The sequence below is a fragment of the Erpetoichthys calabaricus genome, chromosome 2, assembly GCF_900747795.2.
Source record: "Erpetoichthys calabaricus chromosome 2, fErpCal1.3, whole genome shotgun sequence".
Classification (NCBI taxonomy): domain Eukaryota; kingdom Metazoa; phylum Chordata; class Cladistia; order Polypteriformes; family Polypteridae; genus Erpetoichthys; species Erpetoichthys calabaricus.
The window spans coordinates 4,205,384-4,225,115 of NC_041395.2; the positions used below are offsets into that span (position 1 = coordinate 4,205,384).

General features: G+C 40.6%; 1 protein-coding gene across 6 annotated transcripts in view; it reads left to right on the forward strand.

The window, feature by feature from the left end:
* The window catches only part of LOC114669445 (uncharacterized), a 488,735-nt gene that overhangs the window by 425,963 nt on the left and 43,040 nt on the right, over positions 1 to 19,732 (forward strand). For 5 of the 6 annotated variants that reach the window (XM_051923216.1, XM_051923211.1, XM_051923213.1 and 2 more), the window contains 2 exons: positions 15,089 to 15,346; positions 15,714 to 15,965. The exons of the other annotated variant lie outside the window; for it this stretch is intronic. In XM_051923216.1, the coding sequence (XP_051779176.1) occupies positions 15,089 to 15,346; positions 15,714 to 15,965 (510 nt within the window). The remainder of the gene's footprint in view (positions 1 to 15,088; positions 15,347 to 15,713; positions 15,966 to 19,732) is intronic. 6 annotated transcript variants of the gene reach the window in all.

Here is a 19,732-nt window from a genome sequence, read left to right on the forward strand (position 1 = left end):
TCACTCTTGGTTTGTAGTGAGGCTGAAGCAGAACCAGGTTATAATCTGCTTTCCCAAGCGCAGGCAGCGGGGTGGCGCTGTATGCGTCTTTAACGTTTGCATACAGTAAATCAATAGTCTTATTTCCCCGGGTGTTACAGTCCACATACTGGGAGAAGGCAGGTAATGTTTTGTCCAGCGTCACATGGTTAAAGTCTCCAGCGATTAGCACAAGCGCCTCAGGGTGCTGCGTTTGTAACTTAGCAACAGCAGAATGGATGATGTCACTCGCTGACTCCACCTCCGCCTGAGGAGGAATGTAAACAATAACAACAATGACGTGTCCAAACTCTCTGGGCAAATAGTAGGGACGTAAACTTACGGCCAACAGTTCGATGTCCCTGCAGCAAGTGGAGATTTTAACATTTACATGTCCAGAGTTACACCACCGTGTATTAACATAGAGAACGAGTCCTCCTCCTTTGTGCTTCCCGCAGGTACTTGCGTCTCTGTCTGCTCTAACTGTGCTAAACCCGGGTAGTGCCACGTTAGCATCTGGGATGGTGGTAGTTAGCCACGTTTCGCAAAAACACAACAAACTGCATTCTCTGTACGTTCGGACATTTTTCACCAGCGCAGCCAGTTTGTCGTGGGTGGAATAAGAAAGGGAGGAATCAAAAATGACACCAAGATTTTTTACAGTAGAGGCAGGTCTGATGAGATCACCGCCTGTACTAGGAAGGAGCTCATTTTATTAAGTTGCATTTTAGTCCCAATTTGCAGGAGTTCAGTTTTATTGCAATTTAATTTTAAAGAGTTCTGCTCCATCCAGGTTTTAATTTCACTAAGGCAGGTTGTGAGCAGAGAAAGTTCTGATGAAGTTCCACTTTTAACATTGAAGTAGAGTTGAGTATCATCTGCATAAAAGTGATAATCCAGTCCATAGCTACGGATAATATGGCCAAGGGGAAGCATGTAAATACAGAAAAGCAGAGGACCGAGGACAGAGCCCTGAGGAACTCCTTGTGTGACTGGTGCTGAGCTGGATCTGCTGTCACCAAGACTAACAAACTCTTGCCTATCAGTCAGACAGGACTTGAACCACTGGAGGGCAGTGCCAGAGATACCCAGTGGCATGTTCTCCATTCTGGACAGTAGAATGTCATGTCTGACCCGAGTGTCAAATGCTGCACTGAGGTCTAATAGAATTAATATGTTGGTTTGTCCAGAGTCTGCTGCCATAAGCAAATCATTGGTTACCCGTAGCAGAGCAGTTTCACAGCTGTGCTGTGCCCTTACACCAGACTGAAAGGGTTACATCAAATTATTAGAGGTCAGGTAATTGGTGAGTTGGGAAGCTACAACACGCTCAAGAACTTTTGACAGGAAAGGTAAGCGGGAAATAGGCCGGAAATTGTTAAGATTGTCAGCGTCAGGACCAGACTTTTTTAACATTGGGGTTACAGAAGCAATTTTAAAAGTGAGCGGCACAGAGCCAGTGTCAAGGGATGAGTTTATTATTGTTGTAACAGTCGGGATTATGGCATGAAGGCAGGATTTAAGTAGTGTGGTGGGGTCCAGTACACAAGTAGTCGGCCTCATCTTACAAAGCAGATGTGACTGGTGAGAACTTAGAGAAGGAGCTGGATGGAGTGGGAAAACAGGGAGAAATATAAACAGATTATGTACTTATATTAGTTGAATTATTTAGATCTTAAATTTTGTTACGGAAAAAGTGGAGGAATTCCTCACAGACTTCAGTAGAAGAGGTAGTTGGACCAGATGCGGGTTCGAGTAGTTTATTAACTACAGAGAACAAAACCCTTGGGTTATCGTGGCCACTTTCTATTATTCTGCCGTAATGGGTGTTCTTGGAAGCAGTTGGTGCTTCTCTGTAAGCTCTTTGGTGGTCAGAGAAAGCCTGGATGTGCACGGTGAGGCCAGTCTTACGTGACATTCTCTCAAGGCGTCGGCCAGCTGCTTTCATAGATCGCAATTCTGAGTTTTACCAAGGAGCTGAACATTTAAAGGAAACCTCCTTATGTTTTAAAGGAGCTGTTTTATCTAATGCTGAATGAAGGGCTGAGTTATAGTGGACAACAAGACTATCTAGTGCTGATGGAATAGGTGAAGACAGAAAAAGATCAGAAATGGATCCAGAAAGGATAGAGGGACAGATATTTTTAAGGTTTCTGTAAGAAATTTGTCGTTTACAGGTAAGAGGAGGGAAAGGCAGTGAAACAGTGAAAAATACTGCTTTATGGTCAGAGAGTCTCAAATCAGTGCTGTAAATGTTGGCAACAGATAGTCCAGAAGTGCAGATCAGGTCCACTATATGACCACCAGAGTGGGGGGTTTGAAATCAACATGTTGTGTCAAGTCAAAACAGTCCAGTAAGGATAGGAATTCATTCCTCAGTTTAGATGTGGGGATGTCAATATGGATGTTGAAATCACCAAGAAGGATAATTCTCTGAGAGTAAGAGCTTAGGTGGGTCAAAAGTTCAATCAGATCAGATAAGAAGGATGCATTGTATTTTGGGAGATGATAAAGAACAATGAGTGAGACAGGACCTGATTCCGTTATTAGTTTAAGAGCCAGGCACTCAAAAGACAATGGACAGTCAATTGGGATTTGTTTAATGTTTAAGTCAACTTTGACAATTACTGCAAGCCCACCGCCTTGTCTTGAGCTGCGAGGCTCTGTGTGGAAAGTGAAACCAATTGGAGTCGCCTCTGTGAGAGATGCAAATTTGTTTGGTTTTTGCCAAGTCTCCATTAGACACAGAATATCAAGTTTGGTGTCAGTGATGAGTTCTGACAGCACCAATGCTTTGCCATTAAGAGACCTCGAGTTAAACAGTGCATTGTTAGTTAATGAGGCTTCTTTTTGCACAGAGCCACAATCAGGGTTTATTTCCACATAATGTAAATTTGGCACACTGACAATTCTATTTCCAGGGTCATGGGAAGGATGGCGTATTCCTGAGCAAATGCTGCCGGTGGTCTTTTCATTCGCAGCCTGTCGGTGGCGGCGACCTGACCCGCGATGTATATATTTTGGGCGCTGCAAAATACCGGCGTCCTTTAGGATGTTCCAGTCAGACCATTTGCTCTGGACAAACTGTTTAATAAAAAGGAGTTTGTCGTGAGAGTATTTTAGCATGATACTGGGTAATACTTATCTGAATAGCAGTGGAGAAGCAGCACAGCACAGTGGAACCGGTAGGACAGGTGGGTGTGGTAGCGTAGGTGAGCGGCAATAGCAAGCAGCAGAAAGCATAGCAGGAGGAGGTAGCAGGATTTGGAGGTTCCAATACACAGCCACAAACAGTAACTCTGGGTACTACAGGCGTGATCACCCCAGAGCCAAAAGCCAGATTAGTATGAACATCTGATCAGTTCCCAGTTGTAGAGTACTGTAAGATGAAATGGGAGCAGATCAGCATAGCGAATTTAATATAATCACGGAGACAGAGCATCCCGAGGTCCTAGATTGCCAGGTACAAAGAAATGTTGGTAGGTTCTCGTCCACAGACTCAGCTGTTCCCAGTCAAACTAGAGTCCATAAAATCTGTAAATATTAAGCCAAATCCATACAATTCGAGTCAGCTGTATCCACGAACTATACGTACAATAAAAGAAATAAAACAAGCATAAGAAAGTGTAGAATTAGGCGAATTTTGCGAAAAGTGTTGTTTTCAGGGAGGAGTGGCAACAACATGTGTGCGCCAGCGTCCCTCACCTGTAACAGTCAAAATGATCAATGCTGTCAAATGCTGAACTTAAAATCTAACAAGATTGCTGAGGAATTTCTTTCATCAGAGTATATTAGAATGTCATTTACAACACGTTAGTGCCAATCCTGTACTATGACCGGTGCGGAAGCCAAACTGGATTTCTTAAATAAATTGTGATGTGTAAGGTGAGACTGAAGCTGCATGGTGACTACTTTTTTAAATATTTTAGAAAGAAACGATACTGTAAAAATGAGTTAATAATTTTAAGTCTAAGTAACAATCTGACACTTTTAGCGCATCAGGAACAGCACCATTCAGTAATGAACTGTTGATAAGGTAAAAACAGGAGCTGCCAGAACATCCATTGAGTTTTTTACTAGTTTAGTTGGACTGGTCTAATGAACCCTAGAAATTTCACCTACAAATGAAATTTAAGACTTCCTGTTCTGTTACCAAATTAAAATTGCTAAAGTTGAGTGTTCAAAATGAGACAGAGTTGTTAATCGTGTATTAAGTATGTAGCGGGGCCACATAGTGTTAAATGTCAGTTCTGAGGGCGTCTCGTTTCGCTGTCCCATTTACTCTTTGTGCATCAGTTAATGCCGTCCCCGTAAAGGGGGACGGATGATGGAAGGAGACCACAGCCGCAAACCTGGAAAACACCTGTTTACAATCAATCAATCCCAGCCGTCACAGGATTATTTAAGCCAGCAGGAGGAGAAGGAAGAGAGAGGAGAGAAGGAGATTTTTTTTCACAATCACGACCACACTGTACTTGTTGTTTTCCATATCGTGCTTATCCATCCAGTTTGTTTTTCCATCTGCCGGATTTACTTCAAGGACCTCATCACGAGAGACCCCGGGGTAGGACTTAATCATCCACCACACACACGAGGATTCACGGTGAGGCTGTTCCATTTTTTCCGGGAAGAATCAAACAACGCAATTTCACGAATTCAATCATCCGCTTTCAGGACAGTTTCTTTATTACCGGACTCACGTTCTTATTCATTTTCAGTTTATCATTCATTGTTGTTATTCGTGTTGTGTGTTTATTTGTTATAGGGACAAGGGAGGGTTTTTGTTGTATATATATATATATATATATATTTGGTGGTGTCTTGTTATTGCTGGGGTGGAGGGATATTTATATTTATATGTTTCTATTTTTTGCATGTCTTATTTTACTTAATACATATAACCCGTTTAAATTTTACATCTTGTTTTTGTGTGCTTATATTTTTCACCGTCGATTGTGGGGGGAAAAGTTTAATTGGTAAGAAGTACGGCTTGATAGTAAGATTATTTCTCAGTCAATTATCCAAACCACAGGTCTTGGGAGTGTAGCTGCCGGCTGGGTAAAGGGGTCGGCCGTTACAAGTATGTAAGGTGATGCTGAGATTTGGGATCTCATATTGTCAATTTTCCTCATTAAAGAAGTTCAAGTCTGCACTGCTAATGTCTGTGGAGATTTTCCATTGCTGTTTGGAATTTCTATTTGTTAGATTAGCAACTGTTCTAAATATAAAATGAGAATTATTATTGTTTTTTTACTGTATCTATAAATGTAGAGCAGTAGTCCAAGCAGGCTTTAAAGAGAGCTTTTTTATACTTTTTAACACTCTGTGTTCATGCGCATGTGAAGACCTGCAGTTTTGTTCTCTCCATCTACACTCAAGTTTTCATTTAAATATTTGGCTGACTTACAACATTTATAATACAATTAGTTACATTTTTTTTAGTTTTTCAATTTGGAGAACAGGCAGTTCAATTGACTTGCTTGTGGTCACACCGTGTCAGTAGCAGAATTTGAACCCACAGCCTTAGGGTTTGAGGTCCAAAGCTTTAACCACTGCACCACACTGTCTAATTTAAGAGCTCAAGTGTTCTCGTTAAACCAGGGTGAGTTTCTATGCACTTTAATCACTTTTGTTTTATTGAGAGCTACAGCATCCAAAGCCTAGGAAATACAGTAATTGTGTTAGAATCTGTTTTAATATCCAGTGTCTCAAATGATGTCAATTCCCCTGAATTTTTAGAAAAGGTTTGTGTTCACATTACAAAATTATCCCAAGACCACCTCCTTGATGTCTCAAGATTGCTTGATTCATGAAGGAATATAAAACTAATTGGTGATGCCTCATCTAAGAGACTAGCGTCAGATTTACTAAGCCAGGTTTCAGTAAGAAGGCACAAATCAAATTTTGTATTTAATATAATATCATTAACCAAACCACATTTATTTCCATGATAGAAAATCTTTAGTAAGTAGCACTTCAAAGATGTTTTTTGTTTTAATTTGAATTAAACTACTAATACATGTACCCATGGTGGAGAGTCTGTTTTAACCCTTAGTCTAATTATGCTCTTTATTATTTGGTTATTATCAAGTAATTTAGATTTTGTTTCATGGTTAAAGTTATAAGATTCCTCACAACAGGGATTCTGGACAGCAGCTACAGAATAATAACACAGGGATAAACAACAGCCTGTGATTTAAAATGGGGCTCTGTTTAGTCAGCCATGCAGCCAGTCTAACATTCCACATTATGGAGACACTAATTATAACCACTTTGTTTTCTGCCTCAACAGATGCTCTACTGAGTATTGAGAATCTGTTCTGTGTCAGATTTGGTGGCCTGGGTGCTGAGAGACTAAATTTTGACTTCCTAGTCCCCATCTCACCGTTACCCACTCACCCTGAGGCTGAACTGGCGCTGCTGACTTTGTCCGAGTGGGGCCTGCACAGCCTAAGCCCAAATCAGAAATGGCCGAATTGTCTAAACAAACCGAGTCAATCTAATTTGGCCTAATAGCTATCAGGTTTCTAGTGTGGTCCTTTAACAAATGTGTTTTCCCTAACAAGTCTAACCGAAACTATATATTTTTGTTAATTGAAATGGTTTGCATTGTCAGCAGGAAAACCTTAGCTGTACATTCTGCAGGACATGCAACACATACACATGTCCACAACAGGCAGAGAACAGATAGGACTTCTGGTTAGGGCTCATTCCACCCTTAGCGCTTCTGTGTCTTCAGTTAAACTGGTTGGCAGAGAGACACTCGTGTTCAGGCTTTCACTATTAACTGGATGACTAACATCACTCTGATGGACACTCCTTTTAGTTTATTGTTGGATTTTATCCCAAATTGAATTTTTGTTTTCAGATGAATTTGATTGTTTTTCCTCTCCTGATAAATTATCAGCTCTTCTCTTCTTCTGCACTTAAATACTTTGTTAGTTCACGTGTGAGTGAGATGTTCCTGTAAAACCAGACCAGAACTTCCACTGGTCAACCAAGAAGAAGCTCACCCAGTCCAGCTTACTTCCAACTGCTACCCATAGGCTTTTTCCTGACTCGGCCCAAGAATGGGTAAACTGTTTTTAAAGTTCAAAATTAGATTAAATGTTCCTACATATCTTACAAGAAGGAGAAACTCAAACCAAAAAGGCAACCAGTATTAGTCATGGAATACACATTTATAAGCAAAAAGAATAACAAAGTAATAATTTAATGAAACTACAAATCAGTACAAAAAACCCTGGCTGAAACCCAACAAGTTGTTGTGTGAGAAGACTTAACGGTTTAGAACCTCTGCTGGGTCTCCTTGCTTTTGTAGGTTTGGATTGCGTATTGGGTTTAGTAGTTTGGATTATTTTGACGCTGGTATCGACCCTTGCTGGTATTTCTGACTCTGAATTTTGTCCAGTCCATCTCCTAGTCCTGTCTCATCCTGCGTAAGGCACAACAGAATCCTGGACCTTCTCAAAATGAGTAGCTCTAAGAGCCAACAAGGCCTCACCCCTCAGGATTCTCCGGTGATTTCATGGAATCCCTGATATTTGATCAGCAATCCACAACACACCTGAATGTCAGGACAAAGATAACTTTTATTATTTCACTTCTGCATTGTAAGCCACTTGAATGGGTGTTCATAAGATACGATGCAAATCATCCATCTTGCTTTTCTCCTCTTGAGATTATTTTATTAAGAGGTTAGTAAGAGTTTTCGATATTCCTGTCTGTTCTGAGGTAGCTGACAGTTTAATCAGAATAATAAAAGTGTAAAAGTGTTAGACAATGGTGGGACTGATGTGGGCTGATGTGTTAGTATCTCTTCATTCAACTGAGGATGTTATCATCTGAAATTAAAGACGAATTAGGAAATTACACTGTAGGAAATATTTTGGAAGAAGTTATAGAATTAGCACTAAAGAGAAGAGCACATTACAGGGACCATTCAGAAAAATAGGATGATTCTGGACACCATGGGGTTGGGGAAACAAAATGTAAGTTATAAGGATGAGAAGAGCGATTTAATGAAAAATGATCTTAACTCTGGAGACATTGTAGCCAAATGCTCAAAGCTAACATGCCCAAAGTATGTAAGGGTTGGCTGAGTGGCAGTGAAGTGCAGACATTTTGGTGGACTATGGCTCAAAAGGGGAGAAGGGGCACTTGATGGGACAGGACTTGTTACATTTTAATTGTGGACACAGATTAGTGGCAACTTTTATTTCTGTGTTTTTAATTTCACTGGAAATTTGGGTATAATATTCAGAAACCTGGCAAGTCCATAAGCCTGTGGGTGCTGATTATGTCAAATTATGAGAAAAGATGCTGCCCCCCCCCAGCTGCACATACATCTCATTTTACTAACTTAACACATCTTAAGAAAACGAAAAGACAAATTAAACAACTCCAGTCAGGCTACATGGACCTTAACAGCAAGAATTGACGTCAAACAGAAAATGGCACAGCAAATCAAAGCATTTCAGTCCCTCCATAAAGTGCCTATTTTAGATCAAACATTCAGGAGCTCACTAGAGCTGACCATCTGGATCCACATATGCAACAACTGATTACAGCATGATCTGGAACACTGAAGTAGAATGTAAAATGATTATAGAGATGAAATATGTAGTAAGATGTTTCATTAACAAAAGCAAAATACAAAAATATTGGTTTTGGTTATTATCAGGTTTTATAACAAAAAGAATTATTTTAGTGCTGACTCCTGCCTAAAGTGCAAGAAGAAAGGAGAAAATATAAAGAAAACAGAACCAAATATAAAAATAATGATATGTTCACTTTTTCAAAGAAGATCTTTAGTATACAAGCCAATAAAACTTTAGAGAAATGCATCTCACAAACACTGTCCAGTCCCTACTTCACCATCTATGCACGCCAACATGGCCTTGTCTGTTTATTTAGAAGCTCAGTTTCACTCGGCAGTCTTTTGACACATTAGTTACTTTAACACTAGAATTACCAGAGCCTATGAAAAAACTCATAGATCCGGACCACCTTAAATCCATTCGCACCTCTCCATCAGTGTCTTTTGTCCTGTAAATGTGCCGATAAAGACAAGCAGCAAGAAGCCTGCTATTCCATCCCCCCACAGCTGCAGAACGTTCACAAAGTTCCCCCAGCTCATGCCCTGATTATCTGGGAGTGAAGTGCTGGAGTTTTATAGTGGAAATAAAAGATCATTATTTAGAACATATGCATTTCATGCGTGTTCCGTTTCTATAATAATCTGTGTAAACACATTGTTAAAACAGAAATGTTTTTCATATTTTATTAATAAATGACAAAATGTACAAATAAACTATATAATGTGTGAAGCCTGCAGTCCAAAGATCAAATAAACACTTTCACAAAAGGTTCAAAGATAAGACAACACCTTCCATGGCATAGCAGTAAGAATCTCAGCTCTGAGCCCTTTCTTATTTGTAATGGTGATGGACAGGTTTTCAGACGAGATTAGACAGGAGTCCCCGTGGACTGTGATGTTTGCTGATGACATTATAATCTGTAGCAAGAGTAGGGAGTAGGTCAAGGAGACCCTGGACAGGTGGAGATGTGCTCTAGAGAGAGAAGAGGAATGAAGGTCAGTAGGAACAAGACAGAATACATGTGTGTGAATGAGATGGAGGTCAGTGGAATGGTGAGGATGAGGGGAGTAGAGCTGGCGAAGGTGGATGAACTTAAATACTTGGGATCAACAGTACAGAGTAATGGGGATTGTGGAAGAGAGGTGAAAAAGAGAGTGCATGCAGGGTGGAATGGGTGTAGAAGAGTGTTAGGAGTGGTTTGTGACCGACGGGTATCAGCAAGAGTGAAAGGGAAGGTCTATAGGACAGTAGTGAGACCAGCTATGTTATATGAGTTGGAAACGGTGGCACAGGAGACAGAGCTGGAGGTGGCAGAGTTAAAGATGTTAAGATTTGCATTGGGTGTGACAAGGATGGACAGGATTAGAAATGAGGACATTAGAGGGTCAGCTCAAGTTGAACAGTTGGGAGACAAAGTCAGAGAGGCGAGATTGTGTTGGTTTGGAAAGATGAGGGGTATATTTGGAGAAGTATGCTAAGGATGGAGCTGCCAGGTAAGAGGAGAAGAGGAAGGCCTAAAAGAAGGTTTATGGATGTGGTGAGAGAGGACAGGCAGGTGATGATGTGACAGAACAAGATGACGAGGACAGGAAGAGATGGAAGAAGATAATCCACTGTGGCAACCCCTAACAAGAGCAGCTGAAAGAAGAAGAAAAAGAAGGTTAAAGAGGGAACTTTAAAGAGGGATATTATAGTATATCAATGTGGAATTTTGCCTCAATATAGCTGCTTTACAGCACCCCATGTGTACAGCCTTATCCTCTTATCTTTAAGCCAAGAAACCTTCTAGCTTAGCATAAGCCAACCAAACAGTTAAGCTACATGTGTGCCAGTTACCAAAGCAGGTACCCGCTCACCATGGTGCTTTGTACTACAGATGTCTCTTCTCAGCTGCTGACTCCTGTGGGAATATGGCAATCACCTACACCAGGTGCTCTTAACAATATACATTGACCCAATAAAGCAGTATAAAATTAATATTAATATAAAGAAACATTAATAAAGAAAAAAACAGTAAAACTGATAGCAGCAAAAGTATAAAATGTATTTGAAAAGAGATTTTTCATTAGTTTGTGCTGTTATTTAATTTTGTACTTTACATTAAAAATGAACTCGTAGCAAACTGGGCCTTAAACTTGATATAAGCAAAAGAATTTCCCATTGGGATTAATAAAGTATCTATCTATCTATCTATCTATCTAAGAGAATACAAACTGTCACCATTAATCCTAACACAAAATGGATAAAAGCAAAGCAGAGGTCAAAATACTGAGGTACAAAGAGAAGGAGCCATACAACCATTAATTAATATGTGATAATTGTCAGCAACTTAATGTTCCATGGCCTCAGAGAGGATTAGGTGGACAGAAAACACTGGCATCCATCAATATGAAGTCTCATCAGCACCTTTGCTCTCTAAGATATCTGAGGATGTGAGACATGAGCAAGATGACACTTTTAGTACCACTGAGGTTGTTCAAACTGATGGTGTTACAGTATGGCATGTTGAAGCCTCAGCTCTGGACTGAAGAGCCATAGAGAGGGCTGTTGGTCCACTATGGAAATTGTCACTCGTCTGTAAAGACCCTTTGCTGCCGGTGAGGTTTTGGCTGCTAATGTCAGGATTGTGCTGACAGAATTTTTGTCTTCATTTGTCCATTCAGTTCATTACTCAAATTCTATTCTGACATTTAGTACCAGCTCATGTCTCCTGCATGTGACTGTTTGTGCGTGTTTGACGTGTGGAGTTTCTTGGTACATGCTGTAAATAGTGAATATACTGTATTATTGAAGTTATAAAGAAGGCAGTTTGTTGTTTTAATATAGAATTAGACAATAACACACAGTCTGTATACATGCAATATTGTTCATTTGTAAAACATGTGTGTGTATAATAAGAAACTACAATAAGGCATGACTTAAGAACATTTATGTTACAGTAGATAGAATGCCCAGTGGGGGCTGGTCAGGTGGTCTTTGGCCCACTTTGAACATCTGCAGATTTTGTTTTTTTTCTCCATCTTAACTAGAGGCCATCTGACTTTATCATTGGACTTACGGTTAGATACATAATAATCATTACTAATTATAAATGCTCTACTTTTCTGTTAATTCTGTATGTAGTTTATATAAGTCTATATTGATATAAGTTTTTTTGGGAGTTTTTTCTTGTCTTCTTAGAGAGTCCATTGTGGCACTCCTTGTGTGATTTTTGGCTATACACAAATAAATTGTATTGTATCTAAATCTATATTGATTTATTTTTTGTAAGTTATTTATTCCTTATTATTCTTACCTATTTTTAATTTGTTTAATTTGTTTTCTTAATATTTTTTGTCCTTGTCATCTTGTGGGGTGGCATGGTGGTGCAGTGGGTAGCGCTGCCTTCTCGCAGTTATTAGACCCGTCTGGGTTTGCTTCCCAGGTCCTCCCTGCATGGAGTTTGCATGCTCTCCCCATGTCTTTGTGGGTTTCCTCCTACAGTCCAAAGACATGAAGGTTAGGTGCACTGGTGATTCTAAATTGTCCCTAGTGTGTGTGTGTGTGTGTGAACCCTGCGGTGGGTTGGCATCCTGCCCGCGGTTTGTTTCCTGCTTTGTGCCCTGTGTCTGTCCTCTTCTTTTCATCTTCAACCTTCTATCTTCCAAAGTCCTTCTCCATTCTTCCAACTTCCTCTGCACGTCCCCCTTTCTGGTGTTACACAACACAACGCCATCAGCACAAAGCCTGCACTGGGGGGATTGCTCTTTTGTCCCACGAGTCAACACATTCATAACCAGATCAAAGATGCTGATTGGAAAATCATTTTGGGAAACTCAGAGTTCAGTGGAGTGTGGCTTGTTGTCTTGGCCTGGAAGTGTAGCAGCTGGTCGAGTTAATGCACGCCTGTCTTTTTTGCTTTTTGCTTTTCAAAACCATTGCATGTTACACAAGTCCAAAATGTTACAATGAGACAGAACTCGAAATAAAACAAGTTACAAAAAGGTACTCGTGGCGTAACATCCAGGTAAATTCAAGGGCAGCGCAGACACCATAGCCCTCAATGGACTGAGTTCAGTTGGTCACTTCAGGACCCTTATCCGTTTATTTTAGGATTGTGGGGGCCAAAGGCCATCCCACCAGGACTGTGCAAAAGGCAGAACACGGCCAGTGCTGTGTTTTTGTCTTCTTCTTGTTTCTTCTCGCTATGCTGTTGAAATTTAACAAGAGTTGTTAATCAAGCAGGTTTCCCCTTTGGAGTTTTCGTGCTTGCTGCTGTAAACGTTTTGTGACGATGTTCATTTCAACAAAGCAATGCTGTGGCACTGAAAAACTTTATTGATGTGCAATCTGTTAAAACTGGGACATTTGATATAATTAATTAATTAATTTGGGTGGAGTGGTGGCTCTGAGGCTAAGGATCTGCGCTGGTATCCAGAAGGTTGCTGGTTTGAATCCCCGTCACTGCCAAAAGAGATCCTACTCTGCTGGGCCCTTGAGCAAGACCCTTAACCTGTAATTGCTTCAGGGGCGCTGGCTGTACAATGGCTGACCCTGCACTCTGACCCCAAGGGGTATGCGAAAAACTAACAAATTCCTAATACAAGAAATTGTATAAGGTGAAATAAAGAACAAAAAAAAAATTCAGTTATTTATTGGAACACACAGCCTGAAATATGGACTGTCCCCATCACAGGGACATCTGGTCACCTAGTAAATTATTGTTGGTGAAATAGTCACTCCACAGGGATCTTCATTCCCATCTAGATGACATTTTGTTTTCTTTACTTATGTTTTATAGTTTTGCAGTTAGGAAGATCTTTTAAGCTACTGTGGTTTTCAATCCATTTGACAAGAGTGGACTGTTCTTAGTTAGAGGATGTCTTTCTTGACCCGGGGGGTTCTCTATGGAGTCTTCAGTGGCTTGTGTGATTAACATTCAATCAAATAGCGGGGCTCCCCTGTGAGGTTTTCAGCGACTTGATCAATTAACAATAGAAGAGCGGGTTGCTTCTGGGTTTCCGGCAGTGGACCTCTGTGGACCGGTGACAGTTTACAGACAGCTTTCATTGACCGGCAGTAGGCACTAACAGCGCTGACATACTTACTACGCCTACCTGTTCACAGAAATGTCTACAAACCTGAGCTGGTCCACGGGGAACACTGGCTTAAGACACTGGGAGGAGTGAAATGCTGGTGCGCTGGTTCTCTTCTCTTCCGTTTCCAGTCAAGCCACTGGGAAGATTTCATAAACCAGAAAACACCTGATGGAAAGGTTTACTGTGCGCCCAGCTGGACAGGCAGATGCTCGATTGACTGAATGCAAACAGCCAGTGATGTCAAGTAACCTGCTGGTTTTTCAGTAGTTTGTATTGGGGATCTCATCACCGTCAATAGCGGCTATCAGAGGTGAAAAAGAAAAAAATATGCAAAATATACAAGTTGTTGTCAATGTGAAATTGAAACAGTAACTAATTTGTACTTGAAATCGCACAGAATGTTTCTCCATTTTAAAATAGACGAGTTTGCCATTTTGTCAATGCTTTTCAATGGGATATTTTAAAATTTTAAAACGATGTACAGAACCATCAATTCAAGATAACCCAACTAAAATTGAACTGTCTTGGCAAATTTCCTTGAAGAATAAGTGTGTCACATTTCAACAAAATTAGTCCACTGGGGACTGACAGACCTATCACAATAGGTGCATCACACATTATAGACAAACATCAATAAAAGTGTCGTGGGTCCTCTGAGAGACCAGTGATGTTAGTCTGGCCCCTCTGACGTGCCCTGCAGTCGTAGACTGAACAAGTATCATACTAGGCTTCTATAAACAGTCAAAGAGATCAAACTCCACTGTGCACCTATAGATGTTAGTGAGCAAAGATGGAGAAATCTGAGTTTCTCTTGGACACCAAGGTGCTGTGTTCCACCGTTTCTGTTCATCAGTGATGGCCACTGCAAGGTATTTTAAGCTACTGACCCTCTGAATATCATTTTCTCCAATGCAGATGTCAGTGTGGTCTTCTTTCTGACATCTCTGCCCAGCTTGTTGGTTTTGCTGACGTTAAGGATGAGATTGTTGTCCTGACAGGTAGACCTCTTCTCTGTAAGCCATGTCATCATAGCTCGTCTATGATGGTGGTGTCTTAAGCTAATGTGATGGTGGTGTTGGAGTTGATTCTGGCTACACAGTCACAGAAGTCAGCTCAGCACACTACCCAGAGTGCTGATAATCAGCATGGAGGATGTGAAGCTGCTAATCCAGATATGCTGAGGTTTGCTAGTTAGGAGATCTAAAATTCAGTAAAATTGACCTGCAGTCTACAAACAGTACTCTGATGTAACTGGTTTATTATTTTGATGTACTTTGAAAATGTTATTTACACTCAGTGCTCGTTTTGTCAAACACAAGTCATCATTCGATTATTTGATTCAAAATGTCATTACCCATCAATTTAACATCATTTATTTTTTTAATTTAACAGCTGCAATGAGGACGTCCTGTTGACCTGCTCTAAAGTCCTTTACACAGGAGGCCAACGTCAGGCAAAGCTCCTGCTAAAAAAGTTGGGTCAGAAAATAGAAATTGAATGGACTTGTCTGAAGAACAGCTCCTGTAAATATCTGGGGAAATTAATGTCTCTTTGTAGACGAGATCTGAGTCTGACGCTGACTCCTAAAGCCATAACTTTGAGAGGACTACTGCTGTTGTGCAAATCATGGACGCATCTTCAAACATTGAGGTACGGTGTGCTGTGTGCAATTTACAGAAAGAGTTCTTGACACGTTTGAATGTATGATGAGAGAAATCTGTTTAGAGTAAGAATGTGCAAATCTAAAAGCACTGTTCATATGATCAGAAGACTTTTTCATGTTTTTATTAAAGTCAGTTTGTTCAGGTCAATCGCAGACCACTAGAAAGCAGATAAAGTCAGGGTTTATACAGTTACATGTTAACTGTGCGTATTCTTAATTGTCACAATTATTGAACAAGTGACCTTCAGTTCTTTATTACCTTTAGTAGAAACACCTCTAATTGTTGTCAACTGTCACAAGAACAATCAGTTAAACTGCTTTTTCAAATTGAAGTCAATCTCTTTTAAATCCTAGAATAACTGATGTCACAGCAAGACTTATCTCAAAGTTAATAAGGACAAAAAGAAAAAACACATCTGTCAGTGTAAAAGAGATGGTCATCCTCAAGGGTTGGTGGCAGTCCACAATCAAAGTACCTCATCTTATTAGTAATCTGTCCATAATCCTGAGACACTGGAGCATCAGTCAACTGGACCTCAGCAGCTGTGACCTGGAGGGACACTTTGTGACAAACCTTCTGACTCTCCAAGGCCACATCAGTCTCAAGTAAGTGCCACTGCGTCTGGGTGTCATTTTTACAAAAACTAATTAGCTTGACAGGAAGGAACTGATGTCTTGTGTGACTCTCCAACTTAACTGATTTATTTTTACACACTAAAGTACAAATATCAAAACATACAAGAGAGCGCCAATGGAGCTGTGAAGAATGAGTGAGGCCTGCTGCGTATTCTGGTGTTAAGGCGCCTGGACTGCAGAAATTGTAATGTTTTAGAAATGTACACATCTGTGATGGCATTAGCTTGAAAATCCATTAGCTGGAGCAGTGAAAGGTTTAAATGGCGTCTTTCACATCAAACTTGCGTTCAAAACCAGGTTAGAGGTCAGCAACTGTCTTTACTTAAATTGTGGTGTTTAAGGTGAATGCTGTTTAGACTTTTATTGATTTTAAAATGTTATTATTTTGTAGTGTGTTCACAGGATGTGTGCTTTACAGGCTCATATCACACAAAGAAAATTCAAAGTAAATTTCTTTTGTGGAAAATAAAAACTGTAATAATATTTCATTTTATTTAAGTCAAGGGCACTTTACAAGATAAAACCAAATGATGATATCAGCACTGAAGATAAATATTCTATAAAAATGTACACAACCATATCTTTCTTGGAAATATTTTATACATCAGAATCTTCCTACCTAATACCTTACCCTTTTCTCATATTATAGAGTATGTTGGACAGCATTGGTAGCAACTTGTCATAAATATGGGGGTTAGACAAAGAATTAGAGGTTACAGCATAAAGAATAAAACAATAGCAACTGTAACAACAACAATAATCCTCAGTTTGGTGTAACATCGGAGGCAAAGATGCAGTAAAATAACATTAAACAATTAACATGACAATAGGCTTGGTGCTGTCGGCTTTTACTGCATCGCTAAAGGCCAATTTAATTCAAAGTATACTATGACATTGTGAATTGACTGGATGGTGAGTTTGCCTTCTTTGCATACTTTTTTGAGATATGGTTGACATTTTTTAGGGCAAATCATATTTTGATTTTACATAATTTTGTAATTATATTGGGCTAGACAGTTTATTTCAGGGACCTACAACAATTTACAAGTTTATGGGGTCTGCAGCACAGTATGGCAGGAATAGCATAGTATAAGAGCAGCCAAGCTATCAGTGGCTAGCAGTACTGAGGAGAACTTAGTATTAAATGTTATTCCTTTCCTGTCTTTGTCTAGAAAGTCAATTTGCAATATGGAATTGTGTATTGGCAATGCACAGATTTATGTATAAAAGTGGCAGATCTTACTCAAAATTAGGTGTAAATGCTCTAATAACCCTTCAGAACTTCCAAGAGAGTAACTGTATTTGGTGAAGCAAGAAAGTAAACAGATGAGGCCAAAACACAAGTGGAAGCAGAAGTGAGGAAAGTGTGTCAGCGCTAGCTGGAGGCTAGAGGCCAATCCCATCACACCAGTGATACCATCAATTCTGCTTGTGAACATCCAATCAATGGATAATAAACATGGCTACTTCAGGCTTCAGCATGCTAACCAGTGTGCAATGATACTGAAACATGGCTTCACAACATTGTAATTCTGGTGATAAAGCTGGATGGGCTATCCATCTTCAGAGTGAATAGAGACTCATATTTGACTGCTAAAATCCATGGATCATGTCCATCCATCCATCCATCCATTTTCTACATTTATCCAGGTCCCAGTAGCAATGGCAACAGTCTAAATGATGATGTCCAAACGTTTCTTGTCCTTGCTGCATCCTCCAATACCTCAGGGGGTATACCAAGGTGTTCTTAGGTCAGCTGAGAGATATAATCTGTCCAGAATGTTCTGGGCCTGCCTCAAGGTCTCCTCCCCATTGGACATGCTTGAAACACCTCCCCATGGAGGCATCCAGGATGCATCCTAATCAGATGCCAAAACCACCTCAACTGGCTCCTTTCGATGCAGTGGAACAACGGCTCTACTTTTAGCCTCTCCAAATGTCTGCACTTCTCATACTATTTCTAAGGATGAGCCCAGACAACCTACAATGGGAACTCATTTCGGCCATTTGTATCTCCGATTGAGCTCTTTCAGTCACTGTTCACAACCTTTTTGCTCAGCTCCTACTTCACCACGACTGAGCAGTACAACATCTGTATAACTGCAGACACTGCTCCAATCTGCCTGTTGATCTCCTATTCCCTTCTTTCCTCACTCAAGAACAAGATACTGAGGTACTTAAACTTTTTTGCTCAAGGCAGCACATCATCCTCAACTTGAAGCAGTTACTCCACCCTTTTCCAGCAACAAACCATGGTCTCAGACTTGGAGGTGCTAATCCTGATTGTGGCTGCTAGATAGTCGGCTGAAAACCAAACCAGTGCACATCTAAGGTCACAGCCCAATGAAGCCAGCAGAACCACCTCATCTACAGAAAGCAGAGATGCAGTCTTAAGGCCACCAAACTGGACACCCTACATTCTGTGGCTGCACCTAGAAATTCTGTCCATGAAAATTATGAACAGAATTGTTGAAATAGGAGTCCAACACTCACCGGAGACAAGTCTGACTTACTTCAAGTAAAGTAAACCAATGTCTCATGTCACAAACTCGACCAAGAGCCATAGCAAGGTTTGGGGCAGCCATCCATATATTATTTCCTGGCTGCAAAATTGAATAAAGTGATAGCACTGATGTGCACAAATCAAAGTCCAGAACAGAACTGATGGAATAGGGGAAAGGTGGCAGCTTTCCAGGGTCCTTCTCTCCAGTCAGATCCTTCTTTCCAGGACCCTGGCATAAGCCTTCCCAGGTCTAAAACTGGAACACACCCTCTGGTCCTCTTTCTTAAACATGGGGACTGCCACCCCAATTTGCCAATCCAGAGCCACTGTCCCCACCCTCCATGCAGTATTGAAGAGGCATGTCATCTAAGATAGCTTAACCACATCCAGAGCCTGTAAGAACTCTGAGCAAATACCATCGGCCTGTGGAGCCTTGCTGGGCCTTCAATTGCTATCCAAGTCACAGTATACTGGACCATTATGACTCCTCTTTTATGGGACTAGGCCGGGAACAACCCAAAGTTTCAACATGGGTTCATGCTCAACTGGGTCCACAACCAGTAGGAAGAACCATAAGGGTCCAGTACATTGTGTGTAGGATAGCGTTGGGGGCAGGTGCCTTGAAGACCTATCCTGAACCTAAATTATAAAAATGGCCACTAAGGGGTGTCAGTGAGCTCCAAACACCAGAAATAAATTGACCACATACAGTCCTGGGTTCAAACCAAATGCTTTCATTAAAAATCTAGCATACCTTTAAAAGGGTCCTCTTGAGTGAGCACAGCACAACAATACAATCCATCCTTTTCTCTTCTCTCTACTCCTATCCAGGTGAGTGTTGTCCTTCTCCTTTCCCAACTCTGACTTGTCTGGGTGTCTTTTTAAGTTGGACCCTAGTGTATTTCTGATGTGACGTCATTACAACCAAGAAGCAGTTCTGGGTCAAGCAGAACCTTCTTATATAGCAGAGGTTTTCTTTAGGAGCTCCTAGCAGCTCCCGCTGGTAGAACCCAAGCAGAACTGCCCATCAGGACTATGGCTGCCATGTTGCACTGTGGGTGTAAAAATTAAACGAATCATTGATACAGTCTGTTTGGAAATAAAGGCAAGTTTTCCATTAGATGTGTTCTTTTTTACTTCATAGAAAAAGGTAACCCTGATTGTGTGTGTAAGCGTCTTACATTTTATCCCCCACAAAATAATACTGATCCATTAGTAATATGTTGTTTTAGAA